Source organism: Scleropages formosus, chromosome 3 (genome assembly GCF_900964775.1).
Source record: "Scleropages formosus chromosome 3, fSclFor1.1, whole genome shotgun sequence".
Taxonomy (NCBI): Eukaryota; Metazoa; Chordata; class Actinopteri; order Osteoglossiformes; family Osteoglossidae; genus Scleropages; species Scleropages formosus.
In genome coordinates, this window is record NC_041808.1 from 38,031,754 (window position 1) to 38,055,892 (window position 24,139).

Here is a 24,139-nt window from a genome sequence, read left to right on the forward strand (position 1 = left end):
GTAAATCACTGTAAGTCGCTTCGGAGAAAAGCATCAGTTAAATTAATGAAAGTGACCAGAAATCTACAGTAAGCTGACCATAAACGACCAGTTTTGTACGGTCACCAGGAGCCCTCAATTACTGTTTTGTGTGTTCCTTCTGCTCTTTCATTTTCTCTGACAAATGCTATGGTGTGCCGTGCCTATCAGGAGGTCCTTGGTGGCTCCCACACTGATAGACTCAGCCTTGAGCATCTGGTCAATAACAACAGTCCTCACTCAATGCTCTTGTACAGGTGCTGAAGTTATGTTCCAGTATTAATTTCTTTGGAGATCCTGAGCATGACTGAGATATTCCTGCATGTGCTATGTCCTTGAAGCAAAATCTGTTTAAACAGAGATTATTTGTATTCATGCGGAAGGAAGGAAGGAAGGATGGACGGACGGTCACTGGCAGTGATGGCTTGGAGTTTAACTATTCCTCCAGAGAGTCGAGCCTCACTCCGAGCTCTAAGCACCCTGTCATAACATGATATTGCCCCAGCATATGAGTATATAGAAAACTAAATCACATTCAATAAAAATGTCATGACACAGATGTTCACTGGTTGATTTGTTTTTCAATATCTGTAAAAACTTCAAAAAGCACTCATTAAAAAAACTGGAAACACACACACATTTTCAGAACCGCTTATCCCATACAGGGTCACAAGGAACCGGAGCCTACCCGGCAGCACAGGGCGTAAGGCCGGAGGGGGAGGGGACACACCCAGAACGGGACGCCAGTCCGTCGCAAGGCACCCCAAGCGGGACTCGAACCCCAGACCCACCGGAGAGCAGAACTGCAGCCCAACCCACTGCGCTACCGCACCCCTAAAACTGGAAACATTAAAATTTAATTAACTTAAATTCATTAAAAATTAAAATGTGTAACCTTTACAACTTTTTATCCAAGTCCCATTGCTGGCCATGTAGAATGTTCCTCAGCTTATTGTTACTTTCAACTTTGTGAGTATATAAGCAATTCATAATTTTTGAATAATATGGTTGTCCCTTAATTTATTTACATTTTAGATTTTGTAAAAGTCTCGAATATATATAACTAAAACAAATTTTAAAAAATTTAGAAGAATATAAGAAACAATATAAGAATTTATAAGGATGTGATTACCCATGGGGGTGCGGTGGCGCAGTGGCGCAGTGGGTTGGACCACAGTCCTGCTCTCCAGTGGGTCTGGGGTTCGAATCCCGCTTGGGGTGCCTTGCGGCGGACTGGCGTCCCGTCCTGGGTGTGTCCCCTCCCCCTCCGGCCTTACGCCCTGTGTTACCGGGTAGGCTCCGGTTCCCCGTGACCCCGTCAGGGACATGCGGTTCTGAAAATGTGTGTGTGTGTGTGTGTGTGTGTGTGTGTGTGTGTGTGATTACCCATTTAAATCAAAGCCATTCATGACAGTTAAGGTGTCTCTTCCCTCACAGATGTAGTTTCTGCTGTACTATCTATCATTTGCCCATCTACCAGGCCAGAGCAGTGCACAGAGAACACCACTGACAAGAATTCTATGCAAGTGAAGAAGCTCAGCTGCAGCTGGAGCAGTTCACTCAGTATTTCTTAAAAGTTTTCCAGTCTCTAAAACAAAAACTATGTGGTTGAGGTGAAAAAAAAAATTGTCTTGGTCAGATTATTTTCCTCAACTTGGTCCCCTTGAGCTCTCCACAATCACGTCTGGCCTAACATACAGAAGTTTTCATATAAGTCCTGAAAGCACACATTTGTAAATTACCCATGATATTGTTGTCATGTGTACAGTTTCTTCTAATTTCCTCTGTCATGAAAAACTGTGACAGGCCAGTAACATAACAGCTGAACTATGACATACGTATACTTATAGCTCTATAATAAGTTCTTCATTATGGTAGCCATTAGTTGACCGTCTTCTTTGTTTGGATCTGTTTTTCTTGCCTCATGTCTGTGTTAAAGCGCTCTGTGACACTGCGTGAGAAGAGAGCTCTATAAAAAATATAATAATAATAATAATAACAACATCAGATGAGAGAAGAATATCATTAACAGCACAGGTGAGTGCAATTTCAGTGTTGTGACCAGGTTGCAAGCCAGACTGAAATTTTTGAAATATGTTATAACGATGAAGGTGTTTTGCAATTTAGGAATCTAAAGTCTTTTCTAAAATTTTAGATAAAATTGATTAGAGGTAATTGAGGATTGGTGAGAATGGATATTGCAGCTTCAAGCAGTTTAGTGGGGTTTGGGTCTAAAGGACAGGTAGTTGATTTCATTGAGTGAATAAGCAATTTCCTCCTTACTAATTAAATCAAAGCTACTCAAATGGCACAGACAATATATCATCAAAGCCAGAACTCCCTACACTGGCTAGGACCACAGTAGACAGTATGATTGATGTCTGGATATTTTCTGAGTTGTTAAAAATGGTATAAATTCATTAGTAATTTAAATAGAATTACATGTCTTATATAGTTGTTTACCAGTTAGGTAAGCAACTGCGTTAAACAGAAAATGAAGATTCTTCCAATTATCATTAATTAATAGAATAATATTTGGATGTGGGAGGATCTGGGGTTCGAGTCCTGCTTGGGGTGCCTTGTGGCAGACTGGTGCATCCCCAGCCTTGCGCCCTGTGTTGCCGGGTTAGGTTCCGGTGTGCCCTGACCACGTAGAATGCTTGGTACAGGTGGCTTTAGACTGTCTGTGTGTGCGTGTATTTCAAAGATGCATTAAAAAGTTCATCCATCCATTTTCCTGACCGTTTGTCCTTCCAGGATCTCGGTGGCAATAGGGAGAGCAAAGTCCAGACGTCCCTCCCCCTCACAACTTCTACCAGCTCAACCCGGGGGATCCAAAGCCCCTCCCAGGCCAACTGGGAGATATCTCTCCAGGGGGGTCTTGTACTGACCTCGGGGTCTAGTCCCAGTTGGCTCTGCCTGGTATACCTCCAAAGGGAGGCGCCCAGGGGACATCCTTACCAGATGCCCGAACCACATATGCTGGCTCCTCTCAATGCAGAGGAGTAGTGGCTCTACTCCGAGTTCCTCTTGGATGGCCGAACTCCTCATTCTGTCGCGGAGAGTGAGTCCCAGCACTCTGCGGAGTAAACTTATTTCAGCTGCTTGTATCTATGATCTTTCGGTCATTACACAGAGTTCATGACCATAGATGAGGGTAGGGACGTAGACCAAGCGGTAAATAGAGAGCTTTGCCTTATGGCTCAGCTCCCACTTCATCACTACAGTCCGGTACAGCGGCTGCATTACTACTGCTGCTGCTGCTCCCAGTCTGCAGCCGATCTCACGCTCCCTTCTCCCCTCACTCGTGAACAAGACCCCAAGATATTTAAACTCCCCCACCTGGGGCAAATTCTCTTACCCCCTTACCTGGAGGGGGCATGCCATTCTTTTCTGTAAGAGAACTATGAACTCAGACTTGGACGTGCTGATCCTCATACCGGCTGCTTCTCACTTGGCTGCAAACCGTTCCAGTGTGTGTTAGAGGCAACCACGTGATGGTGGCAAATGGACATCATCATCCACAAAAAACAGAGACATCACCTTCCGACTCCCACATAGAATGCCCTCCTGACCTTGATTGCGCCTTGATATCCTGTCCGTGAAAATCACAAACAGGAGTGGGGACAGCCTTGGTGGAGTCCAACATCCACATTGAACGGGCCTGACTTAATGCCGAGAATGCGAGCATAGCTCTCGCTCCGTGTGTACAGAGACCAAATGGCCTGCAGTAGTGGTCCCGGGACCCCATACACCCGAAGCACCTCCCACAGAATTTCTCTGAGCACGGTTATAGGCCTTCTCCCAGTCCACAAAACACATGTAGACTGAATTAGCGAACTCCCATACCCCTTCAATTACCCGAGCGAGAGTAAAAAGCTGGTCCGCTGTTCTGTGGCCAGGACGGAATCCGCATTGTTCCTCTTCAATCTGAGGTTCAAATATCAGCCAGAGCCCTCCTTTCCAGCACCCTGGCATAGACTTTCCCAGGGATGCTGAGAAGTGTGATACCCCAATAAGTTAGCACACACTCTCTGGGCCCCTTTCTTAAAGATAGGAACCCCCACCCCAGTTTACCAATTCAATTCGTTTTTATAGAGCGCTCTGCTCACACAGTGACACAGAGCGCTTTAACACAGGCATAAGACAAAAAAAAACAAATACATCAAAGAAAAAAAAGACAGCTAATGACTACCATAATATAATACTTTTATAGAGCTACAAGTATGCCTACTGACCGTGGAGGAAAGGAACAAAAACTTCCAACTGAAAGTTGAGGGAGAAAAAAACCTCTGGGGGTCCAAGGGCCAGTGGTTGCTGACCCTTCCTAGGCATTCTAGATTAAGTAACAATTCTAAGCCAGTTAACAAGTAATGATGATGTTGCTATATGGCATCTTGGATCCCAGCTCAGAATGGAACATCTAGTGCATCATGGCAGTTGGTCATCATCTTCAGTCAGCATGGGATTCGTCTGTCACCACCTGCCGGCCTCCTCAAGTTTTATGTAGCGAGGCAGTGCTCAACAAGAAGAACAGAGTTAGTAATTTGCAACTTAAGTCAATTTAATATGCATTTGTATAAAGGTGGTAAAAACAACCAAGGCAAGTGGAATTACATTTTGAGGTGGAATGCCTGAGTGAACATGTAAGTCTTTAGTAGGGATTTGAAAACGGACGGGGCATTTCTGACAGTAACAGGCAAAGTATTCCCTAGTTTAGGTGCTCTATAACTAAAGGCACGACCTCCTACTGAGGTCTTATTGATCACAGGTACTTTAAAGTAACCTGTATCCAATAAACGAAGATATCGTCCTGGGATATAAGAATCAATAATCTCATAAAGGTAAGTCGGAGCAATGCATGTACTGCCTTATAGGTCAAAAGAAGGATTTTATAATCAACTCTAAATGCGACCAGGAGGCAATGTAACGAACCAATCCAAAGGCACCGTCCCTGAGGTCCATGCAACATTGCAGAGGCGTGTCAGCCATGACAGCCCTACAACATCCAGGGCCTTAAGCAGTTCTGGGCAAATTTCATCCACCAGGGAAATGGACTCTGATACCCTATAAGCCTCTGGCCCTGACTTTAGGAGTTCCTCAAATGACCTCATTTGAGATAAGTTTCTCCACCTTTGCTGAGAACAGCTTGAGGGAAGCTACTCCGACCCCTCCTGAGCCACCAGATGGTTCTCCAGAACCTCTTTGAAGCCGACCAAAAGTCATTTTCCATGGTCTCTCCAAACTCCTTCCATGCGCCGGAGCTTGCTTCTGCAACCGCAGTTGCCTTTTTTGCCTGCTGATACCTATCTGCTGAGTCAGGAGTCCCCAGAGCCAACAAGGCCCTAAAGAACTCCATCAGTTTGACTACCTCCCTCACCACCGGTGTTCACCAGTGGGATTTTGCGTTGCAGCTGTGAATGGCATCCACAAGCTTTTGTCCACAGCTGTGCCTGGCTGCTTCCACAATGGAGATTTTGAACAGGGTCCATTCAGACTCCATGTCCTCTACCTCCTCTGGGACAGGGGAGAAGTTCTCACAGAGGTGGGAGTTAAAATCATTCTGGACAGAATCCTCTGACAGTCGTTCCCAGCACATCCTAACTATCAGCTTGGGTCTACCGGGTCTGTACATCAGTTTTCCATGCCATCTGATCCAGCTCACCACCAGATGGTGATCGGTTGACAGCTCCGCACCTCTCTTCACCCAAGTGTCCAGAACATGTGGCCTCAAGTCAGATGAAATGACTACAAAGTCAATCAATGACCTTTGGTCCAAGGAACTCTGGCACCAAGTGCGCTTATGAGCATCCTTGTGTTTGAACATGGTGTCTGTTTTGGACAAACCATGACTAGCACAGAAGTCCAATAACATTTTACCATTCGGGTATAGATCAGGCAAGCCATTCTTCCCAGTCACCCCCTCCAGATTTCCCAGTCATTGCCAACATGAGCACTGAAGTCCCCCAGTGGGACTATGGAGTCTCTAGGTTGGGCCCTGTCCAGAACCCCACCCACTCTCTCCAAGAAGGCTGAACAATCTGAACTGCTGTTTGGTGCATAAGCACAGACAACAGTCAAAGTTTTCCTTTTGGTGACCTTAAGTCGCATTGAGGCAACCCTCTCATCCACCAGGACAAACTCCAACTGTATGGCAGACAGCCGCTGGCTTGTGAGTATTTTGCAGGCACAAAGCGCTGTAGAACAAAGTAATAAAGAGTGAACATAAATTCATGTAGTAAATTCTTAGAATCCAAAAGCCAATTATACATTTAATTCTAGGGAAAATTAAAAAAAAACTTTCATTTTTTGCAGTTTTTCAGATAGTTTTGCCAGAAAATCGTGAAAACTACCATCAAATAAATGTAGCGCCACACTCCATTTCACCTGGCTATGAGGGTGGTGCCCTGGGTTCTATTCTAACTAAAATGTTATAACCTAACTCAGCAACAGAATAAACATTTATTAAAAATTCTCCAAACATCTTGTAATTAAAAACCCAAAGAAATATTCAAAGTTATTGTCCAATACAAAACCCCAATCCAAACAAATCAAATGCAAATAACCAAACATAAGAAAACAAACTTCACGAACTAATACACTCCAATATATTACAAACAACGAATGACCTCACCACTACACTTCAACACACAACGCAACGGGCTCGAGAAGTTATCTGCAGAACCTTCTTTTTGCATGTACACATATGATTAGTGCCTCGAATACTCCTGAGTATTTCTAACATAAAACACCGGGCCCTCGTCGTTGCAGGCCCGATCGCCGCTTATGTACATTGAGACCCAAAATGGTCGCTTTACTCTTGCAAATACAGAGTAAAAAGACTGCAGTTTACCACCTTGTCAGCCGTCTACTTGTGTTCAGGGCAGGTAAACTCTTCAGCGTTGCCGGAAGCACGAAGCGCTAGTATTTGGGTTCGCCTCAGTCCTCCTCCGCGACTCTCGCAGCTCGACGCGACGGGCTGACAACTCGTCGTTTCTTCACATACTGTCTCATGGGACCACGAGTACACCACGGAACTTAAACTTCTGTAATACGCAGTCAACTCGAAATGATATTGTGCCCCTTTGGTTGTTTTTCAAGCAACCAGGAAAATATCACCTCCTCACACTCTCGAGCTCTCTCTCTCTAGAACACCTCCTTTTTTCCCTCTCTCTCTCAGACCCTTCTCGAAAAGTCTAGAAACTTTTCCCATTCGTTCCACCCCTCTTTTCTCTCATTGGTTCTGGGCCAAACCAAAACCCAATCAATTTACAATACATGCAAAACTGACATAATTGGTAGGTTGTACCTGTTCCAACATATGTTGGCATGGCTTCAAACAAACTATAAATGAAATTGATGAAGCTTTATTTAAACCTTCATAATGAACACACAACTAGTAGCGCTACAAAACTTTTGCATAAACTTTTGATGATTTCGTGGCAAGGCACTCACTCAGAAAACCACATGCATTTTAATTACTTTTCTTTATTGTCCAAAGTACCTTTTAAAGACAACTGCAGAAGTCAGCAGGCTAAAGTATGATTTGGTTATTAAAATGCTTGCTGAACACAAAAATTTACATATTTACATAGAAAAAGGCATATCAACATTAATGCAATGACATTTAAGGAGACTGTCAAACAATCATTTTTTAAGAAAGTCAAAACTATTAAGAAAAGTCTTGTGCTTGGGTGGACGCTGGGGGACCACTGGCAGACACATGAGCAGACAACAGTATAAAGGCACTCTGTGATTTAAACCTATGACAATTGGGAGGACTTACCTTTGGGCATCTACAGTAAAAAGTCTCATTTTTTACCCTGTTTTAAAACACAAAAATTTCAAAATGGAGAAGCTATGCTGCATTAGAATGATGTCAGATCTTTCTTTTGGTACCAATATTGTTCAAGTTTCCAGAGAAAGTAATGTTAAATGGAGAAAAAGTTGTAGAAAAGCAGGAAATCGCTTGCTAGATGTGAAATAAGGTGCCACAGAAGCATAGAATTAAAAAAAAAAAAACTAAATAAATACACAAACAGCAAACAGAGGAAATGAAAAATGCCTCAGACAGGGCATAGCTACAGTGTGGCACTCAGCTTCTATTATATGTCCCAAGAACCCCTAGTGCAACTTCCTTTCTATGTACAAAATACATATCCTGCAAACAACTACATGTATTTAGATTCTCGGCAATAATTTCTAAGTTTTTGTCTTCTGATGTATATGGTGCTCTTTGGTGTTTTGTGCTGTCTCAAGAAGTTGATCATTTTACATTAAAAAAGATGAACTTACTGTTAGGCACCTGTATTTTATCAAAATAGTTAAAAGTTTAAATTTTTATTCCGTTTTAATTTTAGAGTTTAAGGCTTAAAATGAAAATGCTGTGACAGTAAAAGTAACTTGAAGTGTACTGTTGATAGATTAAATTTCAAGCACAAGTATCAAGTATCCCACACATCACCCGAGGCCTTGTGGCAAAGTTTGGATGTGAAACAGCCCCAGAAACAGAAGCTCCACAGTGAGCATGGCCAATGACCACTTGGGAATCTGAACAGGGTCACTACCTGAATTTTTCCATAAGGCAGAACAAGACAAGCTGGCAATGTAATGCACACACACATTTCTCCGCCCACTTTGTAATAATGCATACTTTAAAAAAAAAAAAAAAAAACTGTATGGTTACACAACATTCGCTGACGCTAGACTCTAGCATGAGTCACGCGCGTTTGCATTTCTTAAGCTTCAGATTTAAGACATGATGGAAGATCAAAAAAAGAGCTAGAGAAATATAACGCTACATGGACTGCAGAAGAAAAAGAAAAATTGTTCTGTTCCCATGCAAGCAATAAGATCAAAACAATAACCATTTAATTAAATATTTGAATATATATATATAAAACTCTTTTTTGCTTTTAAAATGAGATGTCAGATGCTTGTACACATCTGACATATTTAATACCTGTACACATCAAAATTACAAGTGTTGCATCAGAAAGGAAACCTCCTTTCTTTTATATCAAAAATATGCAGCTTAGTAAACAGAACTGTTACAGAATTTCTCTAGCACAACTTTACAAAGCTACATTACAGAAACAGAAATGTATCAGAGTAAATGTTATGTTGTCTTCCTTTTTACGACATTTCTGAGTTTCAGTTAACAGCAGTTTTATCTCTGTTGGCACAAAGCAGTAAAGAAAAAATAAGAGGAGCCCCCTGGGTTGCATTGGAAGCAAAGGTCAGTGTTGGACTTTCCATAGTGCCCCAGTTACTTATTCTCCACAATGCTCTCACTAGAACATCATACGTGCTTTGTACCACTGACCAACCGTCCCTCGGTTCTCCCTTGTGGAATGCATTTTTTGTACTTCGTCAAGTAGCATGGCCACCCCAGTTTCCATGACTGACCAATGGAAGGCGCTTGTTGATGTATTGATCACTTTGCCCCAAACCTTCTTCAGTCAATCTTCTCCACCTTCCCGATAATTTTCTCCTCGAAAATAGGCAAGATCACATCATCCTCATGGACCTCCTCAAAAACCACACCGCAGTCAAATTCATCACTCACTTTTTTGAAGTAATACCTGAGAGGAAGAGAAATTTAAAAATGAAGACCATAGAGGCAGTCTCAGTACAGAATAGTTTTGTACTGCTTAAAATTAATTCATTTTTCCTCACACTTTTTTTACCGTATCAATTTAGGGTGAGTACCTTGTTTCAAATGCAGGAGGTGGCATTTGAAACCTTTGGATTACAAGTATGAAGCTGTGTCCTCCTTTCTCACCTGTAGCTCCCCTTCTTAGTGAGCAGCTCTTTGAACTGTCCCAATGTGACAATCCTGCCCTTGACCGATGTTCTGTATGGAATTGGCTCGCCACAGAAGTAGTACGCCACAGTGACATTCTCAAGTGATGCTTTCTTCATCCCCTTTTGCCTGTTATAAAAAATAACAGCACATGAGACACAGTTGTCAAGATAAAACCACAGCCACAAAACAATGAAATCTCCACCACCTTTTCTACAACATCTCTGTTCAGATTAATTAATGGCAGATTTGTAGTCTTTGCTTGCCAGTGGAACAGATCACCTCACTGTTCCGCAGTAAGCCATGCATTCTGCAGCCTGCGCACAAACAGACCTTGGTTTCCTCACAGACATAGAGTTACAGGTCTCAGCAGGAGGCAACATCTCACAATGAAAGGCTGAGAAACATTTTTTTTCTTTTAAATCATTCCTCTACTTCTGACTGCACATCAACTACCCAGCTCATCTTCATTAGATAGGGATTCCTCACCAAGAAGCTTCACAGATACACGAATGCAGGATTTATAGTTCGACAGGCTGTTGGGTTCAGAAGATGTCCAGTTTAAGCAGTCTCCGTGACAGTGTTCTGAACAGCTGAGAACTGCAACAATCTTCAAAGAGGTGTCCTGTGTCTCCAGGCCTCAAGACCATTTCACAGATTTTTAGATGCTGTATATTTTAGGTGACATTTTGCCCTTCGGTCATACAAACTAACAATTCACTCATTTGACTTTTGCACACCATAGTGAGATTATTGGGTATTTCATTACTAGTCTGATCTCCCAGGCCTGAAAGAAACCATCCATCCATCCATCCATCTTCCTCCGCTTTTATCCGGGGCCGGGTCGCGGGAGCAGCAGTCCGAGCAGAGTCCTCCAGACTTCCCTCTCCCCGCACACCTCCTCCAGTTCCTCTGGGGGAACCCCAAGGCGTTCCCAGGCCAGCTGGGAGACGTAGTCTCTCCAACGTGTCCTTGGTCTGCCCCGAGGCCTCCTCCCAGTGGGACAAGCCCGGAACACCTCCCCAGGGAGGCGTCCAGGAGACATCCGGAACAGATGCCCGAGCCACCTCAACTGGCTCCTCTCGATGCGGAGGAGCAGCGGCTCTACTCCGAGCTCCTCCCGGGTGACTGAGCTCCTCACCCTATCCCTAAGGGTGCGCCCAGCCACTCTGCGGAGGAAACTCATTTCTGCCGCTTGTATCCGCGATCTCATTCTTTCGGTCACGATCCAGAGTTCATGACCATAGGTGAGGGTAGGAACGTAGATCGACCGGTAAATTGAGAGCTTTGCCTTACGACTCAGCTCCCTCTTCACCACAACAAACCGGTACAATGACCGCATTACTGCGGACGCCGCACCGATCCGTCTGTCAACCTGCCGCTCCATTTTTCCCTCACTCGTGAACAAGACCCCGAGATACTTAAACTCCTCCACTTGAGGAAGCAACTCCCCCCTAACCCGGAGGGGGCAATCCACCTTTTTCCGACTGAGAACCATGGCCTCGGATTTGGAGGTGCTGATTCTCATCCCCGCCGCTTCGCACTCGGCTGCAAACCTCCCCAGTGCACGCTGCAAGTCTTGACTTGATGAAGCCAACAGGACCACATCGTCCGCAAAAAGCAGAGACGAGATCTCGCGGCCACCAAAACAGACACCCTCCGTTCCCTGACTGCGCCTAGAAATTCTGTCCATAAAGATAATGAACAGAATCGGTGACAAAGGGCAGCCCTGGCGGAGTCCAACATGCACCGGGAACAGGTCTGACTTACTGCCGGCAATGCGAACCAAGCTCCTGCTCCGGTCATACAGGGAACGAACAGCCCGTAGCAACGAGCCCCGAACCCCATAATCCCGAAGTACCCCCCACAGGATGCCACGAGGGACACGGTCGAATGCCTTCTCCAGGTCCACAAAACACATATGGACTGGTTGGGCAAACTCCCACGAACCCTCCAGCACCCAAGTGAGGGTATAGAGCTGGTCCAGTGTTCCACGGCCAGGGCGAAAACCGCATTGCTCCTCCTGAATCCGAGGTTCGACTATCGGTCGGATTCTCCTTTCCAGTACCCTGGCATAGACTTTCCCAGGGAGGCTAAGGAGTGTGATCCCCCTGTAGTTGGAACACAATCTCCGGTCCCCCTTCTTAAAAAGAGGGACCACCACCCCGGTCTGCCAGTCCAGAGGCACCGTTCCCGAACTCCACGCGATGCTGCAGAGGCGTGTCAACCAAGACAGCCCCACAACATCCAGAGACTTGAGAAACTCGGGGAGGATCTCATCCACCCCCGGAGCCTTGCCACCGAGGAGTTTTTTGACTACCTCAGCAACTTCAGCCAGGGTAATGGACGAGTCCCCCTCCAAGTCCCCAGTCTCAGCTTCCTCTACGGAAGGCGTGTCAGAGGGATTGAGGAGATCCTCAAAGTACTCCTTCCACCGCCCGAGGACATCCTCAGTTAAGGTCAGCAGCGCACCACTTCCACTGTAAACAGTGTTCGTGGAACACCGTTTCCCCCCTCTGAGTCGCTGGATGGTTTGCCAGAACCTTTGAGGCCGACCGAAAGTCTTCCTCCATGGCCTCACCGAACTCCTCCCAAGCCCGAGTTTTTGCCGCGGCGACTGCCAGAGCCGCGCTCCGTTTGGCCCGTCGGTACCTGTCAGCTGCTTCAGGAGTCCCATGAGCCAACCAGGCCCAATAGAACTCCTTCTTCAGCTTGACGGCATCCCTTACTTCTGGTGTCCACCACCGTGTTCGGGGATTGCCGCCGCGACAGGCGCCGGAGACTTTATGGCCGCAGCTCCGAACCGCCGCCCCGACAATGGAGGCGCGGAACATAGTCCATTCAGACTCAATGTCCCCCACCTCCCTCGGGACCTGGTTGAAGCTCTGTCGGAGGTGGGAGTTGAAGACCTCTCTGACAGGGGCCTCCGCCAAACGTTCCCAACAGACCCTCACTATGCGTTTGGGCCTGCCAGATCTGTCCAGCTTTTTCCCCGCCATCGAATCCAACTCACCACCAGGTGGTGATCAGTTGACAGCTCAGCCCCTCTCTTCACCCGAGTGTCCAAGACATATGGCCGAAGGTCAGAAGAAACGACTACAAAGTCGATCATTGACCTCCGACCTAGGGTGTCCTGGTGCCAAGTGCACTGATGGACACCCTTATGCATGAACATGGTGTTCGTTATGGATAAACCGCGACTAGCACAGAAATCCAATAACAACTCACCGCTCGGGTTCAGATCAGGGAGGCCGTTCCTCCCAATCACGCCCCTCCAGGTGTCACTGTCGCTGCCCACGTGGGTGTTAAAGTCCCCCAGTAGAACGACAGAGTCCCCAGTGGGAGCGCTTTCCAGCACGCCCCCCAGGGACTCTAAAAAGGCCGGGTACTCTACACTGCCGCTAGGCGCATAAGCACAAACGACAGTGAGAGACCATTCCCTGACCCGAAGGCGTAGGGAGACGACCCTCTCATTCACCGGGGTAGACTCCAACACATGGCGGCTGAACTGGGGGGCTATTAATAAGCCCACACCAGCCCGCCGCCTCTCATCTTGGGCAACGCCAGAATAGTGGAGAGTCCACCCTCGATCGAGGAGAGTGGTTCCAGAACCCAAGCTGTGAGTGGAAGTGAGCCCGACTATATCTAGATGGTATCTCTCAACTTCCCGCACCAGCTCAGGCTCCTTCCCCGCCAGTGAGGTGACATTCCAAGTCCCAAAAACCAGAGTTGGCGCCCGAGGTTTGGGTCGGCCGGGCACTCGGCCCCGACCACCGCCCAAATCACAATGCACCGGCCCCTTACGGTTTCTCCGGCAGGTGGTGAGCCCACCGAAGAGCGGCTCCACGTCGTGGCTTCGGGCTGAGCCCGGCCAGGCCCCGTGGGCATAGACCTGGCCACCAGGCGCTCGCATGCGAGCCCCCCCCCCAGGCCTGGCTCCAGGGTGGGGCCCCGGTGACCCCATACTGGGCGGGGTAAACGAAAGCCTTGCTTTTTCCTTCATAAGGGGTTTTTGAACCGCGCTTTGTCTCGTCTGTCATCCAGGACCTGTCTGCCATGGGAGACCCTACCAGGGGCATATAGCCCCAGACAACATAGCTCCTGGACTCATTCAGGCACTCAAACCCCTCCACCACGGTAAGGTGGCGGTTCACGGAGGAGCTGAAAGAAACCCTCAGATTAATCTGCATCCAAATATAATCTTCCATCCCACCCGACAGTTAGCTACATAACCATATCCATTATTATTATATAACCATTATATAATTGGGCCACTTTCCTGCTGCAATTTCAATTTAAAAAAGAATTATATATTATAACCATTTCCTACGATCTTAAATCCCATGCACTCTTCAACAGAGTATGCTACACATTTACCTTCAAAGGATGTTAAAAAATTACTAAATTACATCACTGAAAACTACATTTATAAAATCATACTGTCTAAAAATTTGAATGTTACATTTAATATTTACATTTATTCATTTAGCTGAGGTTTTTCTCCAAAGCAACTTACAATGTTAAGATAGTTACAATTATTTATCCATTTATACAGCTGGGTAATTTTACTGGAACAATTTAGGGTAAGTACCTTGCTCAAGGGTACTACAGCTGGAGGTGGTAATCAAACCTGTGATTTTTGGGTCCAAAGGCAACAGTTCTAACCACTGTCCTACCTGCTGTCCTAATTATCAATGAACATGCACACTTTTGTTACATTATGAAAGTAAACAGTGGACAAAGGCTTCTCCGTCTTATGGGCAGAATAGCCTGTAAGTGGAAGGTGTAAGGAAACCATGGCACTCACTGTGGGAGGCAGGAATGGGTTATGAACTAGCAAAGTGAAGGATTCTACAGTGGGCCAGGAGGAGAGTTTGACAGGAAGAGCAGCTGAACCTACTCGGGCTCATAGAGATCAATGTCGGAAACAGCAGGCACCATGCTGAGTGGTGGGAACAGAGCGGGCCTCGCAGCTGAACGGCCTCTCTGGATCACCTCCAGCACATACCTGGGGAATGACCTGAAGAGTTAGGCAGTACACAGACACACCTGGATCATGTGCCCTGTGCCAGTTCTCACAACTTGTCACTGACATGCTGTCATGCTTTCATTCTGCTCTATCCACCTACTGACACTCAGCATCTAGTGGGCAGGCTGTCATAAGATCCACTCTTAAGAACAAGTACAACCATTTCCCAACCACAATGTTGCTCCTAAGTGAAACACAATTAACATCTCAGAAGTAGAAATTTTGGGACCCAAGTCCGAGTGGGACAACATACTTCCAAAGTGTAAGTCAACCTTAAGCTACTTAAGGCTCACTGAAGTTACTACTTTGATAATTTTAAAGAATTTAGCCTGAGAACGTTAGCAGTTTCAAACACACACACAGACACACACACACACACACACATTTTCAGAACCGCTTGTCCCATACGGGGTCACGGGGAACCAGAGCCTACCGGGCAACACAGGGCGTAAGGCCGGAGGGGGAGGGGACACACCCAGGACGGGACGCCAGTCCGTCGCAAGGTACCCCAAGCGGGACTCGAACCCCAGACCCACCGGACAGCAGGACTGTGGCCCAACCCACTGCGCCACCGCACCCCCCCAGTTTCAAACATTTTAAAATTAATATAGAACATCCTACCAGGGCTAGGAATGAGGATCTCTGCTTTAAAAGGATAACTGTAGGGCCTAAATCATGTAGTGGGCTCTGCTCCTAAGTCTTACCGCTGCTTTGCCTGGAGGGTACCAGACGTCTTCCTCTCCTCTTGAAGCCGTCGGCGTGCTTCTTCCAGCTGCGTAAGGGGGTTTGGGGCTGGGTTGGGAGGCATGGTAGGATCCTGGATAAACGGATGTGAGGGCTGCACATTGTTGCGAAGCTGGGCGCTGATACGGGGATGCACTTGCCCAGGCCTCTCCGCTGAAGTGGACCGCAATACGTCATACCCCTGGATTTTCTTGGAGCTGGCAGAGTTGCTGGGGAAGGAGTACAATGGTCCATATAGCTTGACTTTTCTGCACACTGTGAAACAGTCTTAAATGTCAGAACACTGATGACACAACTTAAGCCAGCCTCCACCTTCCCCATCTCAGCAAAGAATTCCTTATTCTCACCTGCAAGAATTCTTCTTGTGGCGCCCCACCTCCTTTTCCCCCTCCTTCATCCACTGGATTATTTTCTGGTTCCTCTCTAGCTCCTCTGAGGATACCAGCAGCTCAAAGCCCCTTATTTCGTCAGCTTTCCCTAGGTCCACCTTCTTGAGGGTTCGCTTTAATAGTGAGTTTACCTTACTGTTGAAAAAGGAACATAAGAGCAAGAACATGAGTATTCCCACTCCCTCATGCAGAATTCGTTTAACTTTGACGGTTTTCTTGCACATACAGCCCATTTCAATTCCCACCCCAACATTTCAATGGGATTCAAATCTGGGCTTTAACTAGACCATTCCATAACCCTTCTTTTTGAGGTATTCCTTGGTAGATTTACTGGTATGCTTAGGATCATTATCTTGCTGAAGGGTCCACTTCTGGTTTAGTCTTGCCTTGATGTTGTTTTTGGACAGTAAAGGCTTCCTCCTGGCATACCTCCTATGCAGATCAAAGTTGTGCAATCTTTTTCTGATGGTAGACACATGTACGCTGACACCAACAGTTGCAAGAGTTACCTACAACCCTGGGATGAAATTTGAGGGTTGCTGGAGACTTCTTTAAGCATCTTACGATCTGCTATTAGGCTGAATTTGCTGGACCGCCCTGTCATAGACAAACTGGCAGTTATTTCAAATTGATGATTTTCTGTACAGTGGAATGAATGACTTCAAATAATTTAGAGATCTTTTTAAAACCCTTCCCAGACTCATGGGCATCCACAATCTTTTCTGAAGGTGTTAGAGAACTCCTTTCATCAAGGCATGGTGACACCACACAATTCAATAACAAAGAGCAAACTACACCCTAGATGTTTGAGGTTTAAATAACACAGGCTCCTCCAGGATACTCCCTAACAATGTTCTGACCACTGGAACCTCATCTGGTACACCTGATTCTAATTTTCTGCATTTGAAGTAGTGAAAACTGTTGGGGTATTCTTACTTTTTCCATATAACAGATCTGTATTTTAGTTTGTTTACATTATAAAAAGGACTACATAATGCCATTTGTTCAAGTATATCACCTTTATATATAGGCAGTGAAACTAAATGAAAATAAAATGCGTACATGTCCAAATTTATTGAAAACGGAAAAAATTTCCATGGGATATCCTTACTTTTCACATGACTGTACACACAAGTTGCAGTGGAGGTCGGCATACTAACAAAAAGTGCATTAAAGCCACCAACTAGTCTGGACCATGGAGCTGAGATATTGGAAGTGTAAACCTATTTAAAAAAACATTCCTCCATCACTCAACCCAGTCATATCACACCAGCAGCGATGGGAATTAATGAAAGATGTACAAAAGTTTTAGGCACTTGGTTGGGGCAAAAAGCTGTGAAGTGAGAATGGTTCTAAAAATAATAAAAAATCATAATTAATAAACTTTCTACAAAGCTTAGTAACCATCCATCGTCAACAACCACTTGTCCTGGGCAGGGTCGCGGCGGGCTTCGCTGGGTCTCGCTGTCTGGCTGGTCTAGGAGTCGAGTCTTGCTTGGGGTGCCTTGCAATGGACTGGCGTCCCGTCCTGGGTATGGCCCCTCCCCCTCCAGCCTTGCTCCCTGTGTTGTTGGATTAGGTTCTGGTTCGCTGTGACCCCACTCAGGACAAGCGGTCTCAGACAGCGTGTGTGTGTGTGTCTAACCCTAATCCCTTTCTGCAAAAGGAATGCCTGGAAATCTAAAATACTATAACGACCTGCCTTACTGTGTTTAAGCAGGAAATGTGTTTATTGTAATTGGTTAGCTTTTAGTGACGTACGAAGGATATAAGGGGGTGATTGCGTCTGCCAGAGGGAGAAAGAAGAAAGAGCCTGGGGACATTAAACAGGCTGGGAAGGCTGGCTGGAGGCGCAGGTCTTCGAGGAAACGGGGTCCTTGGACCAAGAGCATTACTTCCCTGTGTGCCGGTGTTCAATAAAATGTTCAAGATGAACGGTGCTCCTGCGTCCTTCCTCGCCCCATCCAAACTCACGGTGCTGCGTGCCACAATATGCTCTTTCCCATTGACAATGAGGCAGAAGACAATAAATATTTTTGTGAAACATCTAAGTGCCTAAAACTTTTGCACAGTACTGTATATCATACATACATCATATATCATACATATACCTGTGCTAATTTGGAAACTGCACAAGGAATAATATAAATATTACAAAGAGAACAGAACAAATATTACTGACTCTAGTCTAAGTCTAGTGTCTATGATTGCCTAGATGTCGAGATGAAAGTCTAATGATTAAAAAAAAAAAAAATAAGACACTTTACACTGTTATGTAGGCAAAGAAACTGAGCGTGGAACTTTGAAAGGAAGTTAAAAGATTTTTAAAAAATGGCGAAGCTCTGAACCTCCAAAGTTAAGTCCATTGTAACAAAATGGGCGAAAACAACACATCCCAAACACCACCAAGATCACACTGCCCTAAAAAACTAAATATCAGGATGAGAAAAGATAAGTGTCATTGGAAAACTGTCCAGAGATCACTACGCCATCACCTCTGGGGCAGTGACTAGATGGAAGCAACTTCTAGGAAAGAGCAATATTAGGCCCAGTGAAGACTGCAAGACCTTCTGGAAGATTTTATAGCCTGATGAGACTAAAGTTGAATTCTCTGCCATAAAAACAAAGTGATAAGCTGGGCATAAACAAAACACAGCCCAGTGCCCAGGTAAAACAACCTATATTGTCAAACATGATGGTGGCAGAAGGAAATTGTCTCGGAAAAGCAACTTAAAACTTTTACCTATGGTAGGCAGATGGACAAAATCAAATACAGCCAAACTGGTGAGTTGACAAGTGGCTTTAGTGGAACATTCAAATTCCAACAGGATAATATTGTAAAACACAGTTTGAAAGAAATGGCTTTTAAAAAGAAGGTCAGTATTTTGGAATGGTCCAGTCACAGCTCAGAAAATCTCTGTTATAACCTGAAAACTGGTATCCACAGTACAAATTTTCCTGTTAAACTCATCTGTTTCCTTTTATGTGACCAGAACTTTAATTGATGGTGTGGAAGGTACATACCTATGTCCGAGGGTGTCCGTAGCACTGGCACCCATGCCCATGCTGTCAGAATATCCACAAGCTTTGTTTGCATAGTGATGCGTTTCTGTGGTCCAGGCGAAATTACTCTGCATACGTAGTCTGGGGGCTGTGTCCAATTCCAGCTGCTCTTTGGCCCCTGAATGGTGGTGCATGTACTTGTGGTGATACAGGCCTCTGGCCTCTGGCTTAGGCACCAGCTTGGCTGGGTTCTTTCCATGGGCTGATGGTGGGGCTGATGGGGTGCCATCTGGCAAGTGTAACTTGGGCGAGTGGTGCCCAGTGCCAGGCGATTGGCAGCCAGGTGTTTTCATTACGCGTTGCACATGCTCGTCCAGGATGCTCTCCGGGTCTTCCTCATGGGAATCACGCAGGGGCAGCCCACTGTAACTTAGATCTGAGTAGCGAGGAGTGTAGTGTATGGGGTGAGTGGGGAAGGGTGTCCTGTGGCTCGCAGGTGAGGAGACCATGGAGACATGTCCATTGTCTCCCTCCTCCTCCTTGAAGAAATAAAACGAGCAATTACGGATAAGTAATGACAATGTACTTAAGTACAGGTTTCTCAAAAGAGAATGTTACCACTAATGATCTTACTCAATAGTGCTAAACAAACGGCAGGGAAATGCGTGTGAAGGTGAAAACTGGCAAATATACAGTCTTCAGGAACTTACAGCACCAGTCTGATTTACAAAGTGTTTTCCACATGCCGTTTGTCCATGTATAGTGCTGTGCTGCACAGTGGCAGCCCTTGAGAGCTGTAGGGTAGGTATAGCTTTTGGACAAAGTCAGTTCTTTAATAGCTTCACTGAAGTCATTATTTTGGTCCCTTCGAATGATGTCTCAGTTGTAACTTGAGCACTAACTGAAATATTTCCTGAGACCTTCAGAATTCCTACCCTCAAGGAGCACATGTACATCATCTCCTGCTATAGTACTTAAATCCTGGAGAGTCACTGTAAGTTTCAGTGTACAGAGGATGTGTTTACACAGATGACCAAAATTAAACAAACTTGTTAGCACTTAAGAAATCATTGTCTAACATTACTATTATAGGCAGAGGCATGATATGAAATCCCAGTTGAGTAGAATTCCCAGTATGATATAATTTTAACTTAATAGATTGCCATTCATTTAGCAGACACTTTTCTCTAGGACATCTTACAATACTAAGCTACTTAAAATGTTTTACCTATCTACCTATTTATAAAGTTGAGCCGTTTTTACTGGAGTAATTCAGAGTAAATAACTTGCTCAAAGGTACCGAAGGAGAATGCAGCATTAACCACTACTCTACCTCTTTCCATTCTAAATTTAGATATATTCATTTAGTATATCACAAAATTGTCACAGCATGTAATGATAGGAGGAGTAGGACAGAAAAGCCAACATGAATTTGCAAAGCTATCAATTAATACTTGCAAAATGGTTAAAACTGTAGCCAGTCCTTTAGGCAAGGAAGGTGGTGAAAACAATGAAAAGGAGAAATGAGGGAAGCCATTTGTAAGCTTCACTTATTAGATACCAGTCAACATAAATGATCCACATTCAGACTCATCTTCTGACATGTGAATACCTGCAAGTCAGCAACCTTATCAAACAAAAGGAGGTTAATCAGAACACATAAGCATATAAACATAGAAGAAAGTGACAGAATTTCAGGATGCAACCACCTGCACCAGACAGAACCCTCCAGACAGAGACAAAATCATAGAGGACCCTCCCAGATCAGAAAGTAACGGTCCAAAAGAATCAGTGACTAAATGAGAGCAGGGCTAATTATTGTCATGCTCATACCAACTGGACCCTCTTCAGCCGCTCTTCCAGCTTCTCCTGTGCCTCCCTCTCCCGCAGAACCCCTTCTAGTCGACAGATGAGCTCAGTTGCAAACTTCTCTGGGTCAACATGAATGTCCTTTGGCATCCGGTATGTACGCTGCATATAGACAAATGAGATGAGGGGGCGAGGAAAAAAGTAAAACAAACTAGTCTCACACCAGTCAAATCAGACACATCTTTTCACACCCTGATAGTTTGTACACTGATCTCTTCATGTTTTACACTCTTAGTTCACAAGCTACATATCTGAAGGTTACATTTACATTCGTTACTTTTACTGGGGACATTTAATTTGTTGAACACAATTCTTTCCAATATCCCATGAATTCGGCAGGACCTTTTGTGTGAATAAACAGAAACACATTCTAACAGTCACATACTTCAGAGCACTGCAGTGCTGTGAAACATAGCATGTGTATGTGCTGTTTTGCTAACAGACTGGCAAGAATGAAAAAATTAAAAAAATCATGTCTTATGTGGAAAAAATCATTTATTTGACAACACAGCAGTCAGTTCCATGAGCTGATGCAGCTACAAGTAACACTTCAGCTTCCAAAAAGTGGAAGTTTTTATTTGCTGGACGTTGCCAAGGACAGTTTTTTTTCAATAGAGAGTTGTTGCACACCTAACACCAAATGTTTTTCTGTGGATCCAAAGTGCAGGCTAAGTGGTACCACATGGAGAGAGACGAATAAGAAGTCACAGCAGAGGGGACTGACTACGCAGACATTATAGGCCTGAGCAGTCACTTGTGAAGGATGAATAACACCTGAATTCTAACACCTCACTCTCTGAGTCAGCCTGAACAGCATGTCTTTGGACTGTGGGAGGAAACCAGAGCACCTAGAAAAAACCCACTCAGACATGTGGACAACATGCAAACTCCACACAGACTGAAGGGGAAACAAACCCACTTCCTCTCGCACCAGGCGCTGTGAGACAGCAGCGCCACTCACTGTACCACCATGTCACCCACCAAATACCGAACTACAAACAAACAATGAGTAGACAGATACAATGCAGAAAAAGGAGGCCATAATCTGGGTGGGGGAAAATAGACTCTGGTTCATCTCATCACGCCATGTGCCTTTACTAATGAACCCTGGTAGATTTACCAACACCTATGAATGTGCAGTCAATTTATCCCCAGACATGTGTTTATGACATAATGAGCCATAAAATAGAAAATATTTTTTTGCAACACAGAAATACGATTTTGTACTTATGACAAGAATTACCTTTTGAATGCACAACATGGGTCAAAAATACCTATTTTATATATATATATACACACACACATACAGAAACAGTGTTTCTGTGGAAGTATAACAAAGTTGCATTGGTTCTCTGTGGTACAGCAAACAATGCATCCATTCGCATATCAAAACAAACATTGTAACAAAAATTTGACCCACACTACACACACACATTTTCAGAACCGCTTGTCCCTTACGGGGTCACGGGGAACCGGAGCCTACCCGGCAACACAGGGCGTAAGGCCGGAGGGGGAAGGGGACACACCCAGGACGGGACGCCAGTCCGCCGCAAGGCACCCCAAGCGGGACTAGAACCCCAGACCCACTGGAGAGCAGGACTGCGGTCCAACCCACTGCGCCACCGCACCCCTCTTCCCCACACTACACATTATAGCTTATTTGACATGTTGTGCATTCTAGAGACCCCATGGGAATTCAGTCTAGCATAAAAAACGTAAATGTCTAAAAAGTAAAAACACTAAATGAAGCATTCACTTCATGAGGACATAAGTTGTGCTTTGCACATGTGACATGGCAAAATGTGATGTTTTATAGTTAACACATATTATATGAAATCATGGTGTCAAAATGACACCACATCAGCATTCTAGTTAAAATCTTGTGGCTTCACATAGCATGAAACACTAACTCATTGCAGTGCCTGCATATCCTGGCTGTTGATACAATACGCAAATCCAGACACTGTAGACATGTATCACAGACAGACATAAATAGGGCCACACAGTCAACTCTAAGGGACTTACAGGAATATGAGGTAGGGGCACAAGCCCATTTGCTTTGACACTCTCCTGGATGTCTCGCCGATGCTGCTTGCGATAACGATAAGGTGGAATCCCATCTCTGCAAGCAGAGGAAAGCTGTTACCACTTCCATGCTTCGGCAGGTTTACGCAGCCTTGTCTGTGTGGAAATCACATTTTATGCCCTTGTCCACAAGTCCCTCCTGACAAACGCGTGGCTTGGTGATTTTGTGCCTTACGCCCTATATTTTTAGGACTGGATATGAATGAACAGTAACATCACAGTAAGATAATTTGGTAAGCTGTTGACAAAAAAAAATTAACTTATTTATGGGTTCATGGCATAATCAGGCTATGGGATGGTTACAATAATCATCCTTTAGACTAGTGCTGTACATTATGAATTTGCTTTAATTCAGTGTGATTTGTCATGATCTTCTATGCCCACAATACACCTCTCTTTATAGCATAAAGAAGGTCACACATGGAATTGGCCTTTTTATTTACAAGTCCAGAATTTGACCTCCATTTTTAGGGGTATAGGGAACTTTGGACTCTTTTGGCACACACGCATACAACAGGTACACTTTTGCCCATGTCTCGCCACACAGTTCACTGCTTCGCAAAACGAAGCAAGCTTACTGCTACACGGGATAGGGTGACACTTTTGCTAAATTATGACCAGGATCCAGGCAAGCACTGGATCAACTAGCAAACACTGGGACTTTTTCAGCATTGAAAACTAAAAAAAAACCCCTGGTTTCATCTTAATTTTAAAATTGCTGGGGACTCTTCTGGAACTGGAACTGTTTCTATCTGACAGCAAATCATACACCAAAACTTCATTTTTTATCAGTATGGATTACAGAAGAGGAACTATTTGTATTCACTATGGAATTGATACTGAGAAGTTATTTACCTTGCTCTGTAATATTGATGAATGCACTGCAATGATGAATTCTGGATCATTACACAGAATACTTGACAGACCTAGCAGCAGTGTATACATTCAATGAGCAACTTATTTTTTTTAAATTATTCCATTTTTGCATTTAATATCCCCATCAGTATACATCTGATCTCTTTAATCAGTGCTTTGATCAATGCTTTTGAAATGCATTTAAATCTTAACATTCTTCAAGCAACCAAATTTAATTCTATATAATTAGTATAAGTAATATTGTCCAGCTCTAACTCTTAGATGCTAGATTTCAAAAGACCAAAACACAAAGGACCAAGTGAAAAATGTTTGGAAACACCA

At 44.7% G+C, this 24,139-nt stretch overlaps 1 protein-coding gene across 1 annotated transcript in view; it reads right to left on the bottom strand.

Annotated features, from left to right (window-relative positions):
* Nucleotides 1-9,203: 9,203 nt before the first annotated feature.
* The window catches only part of LOC108929577 (axin-1-like), a 34,003-nt gene continuing 19,067 nt past the window's right edge, over nucleotides 9,204-24,139 (bottom strand). Inside the window, exons 4-11 of the mRNA XM_018744214.2 lie at nucleotides 22,883-22,979; nucleotides 20,822-20,959; nucleotides 19,010-19,527; nucleotides 15,944-16,120; nucleotides 15,557-15,805; nucleotides 14,724-14,831; nucleotides 9,803-9,952; nucleotides 9,204-9,602 (exon numbers count right to left, since the gene is read on the bottom strand). Coding sequence (XP_018599730.2) covers nucleotides 9,476-9,602; nucleotides 9,803-9,952; nucleotides 14,724-14,831; nucleotides 15,557-15,805; nucleotides 15,944-16,120; nucleotides 19,010-19,527; nucleotides 20,822-20,959; nucleotides 22,883-22,979 — 1,564 coding nt within the window. The 3' untranslated portion in view covers nucleotides 9,204-9,475. The remainder of the gene's footprint in view (nucleotides 9,603-9,802; nucleotides 9,953-14,723; nucleotides 14,832-15,556; nucleotides 15,806-15,943; nucleotides 16,121-19,009; nucleotides 19,528-20,821; nucleotides 20,960-22,882; nucleotides 22,980-24,139) is intronic.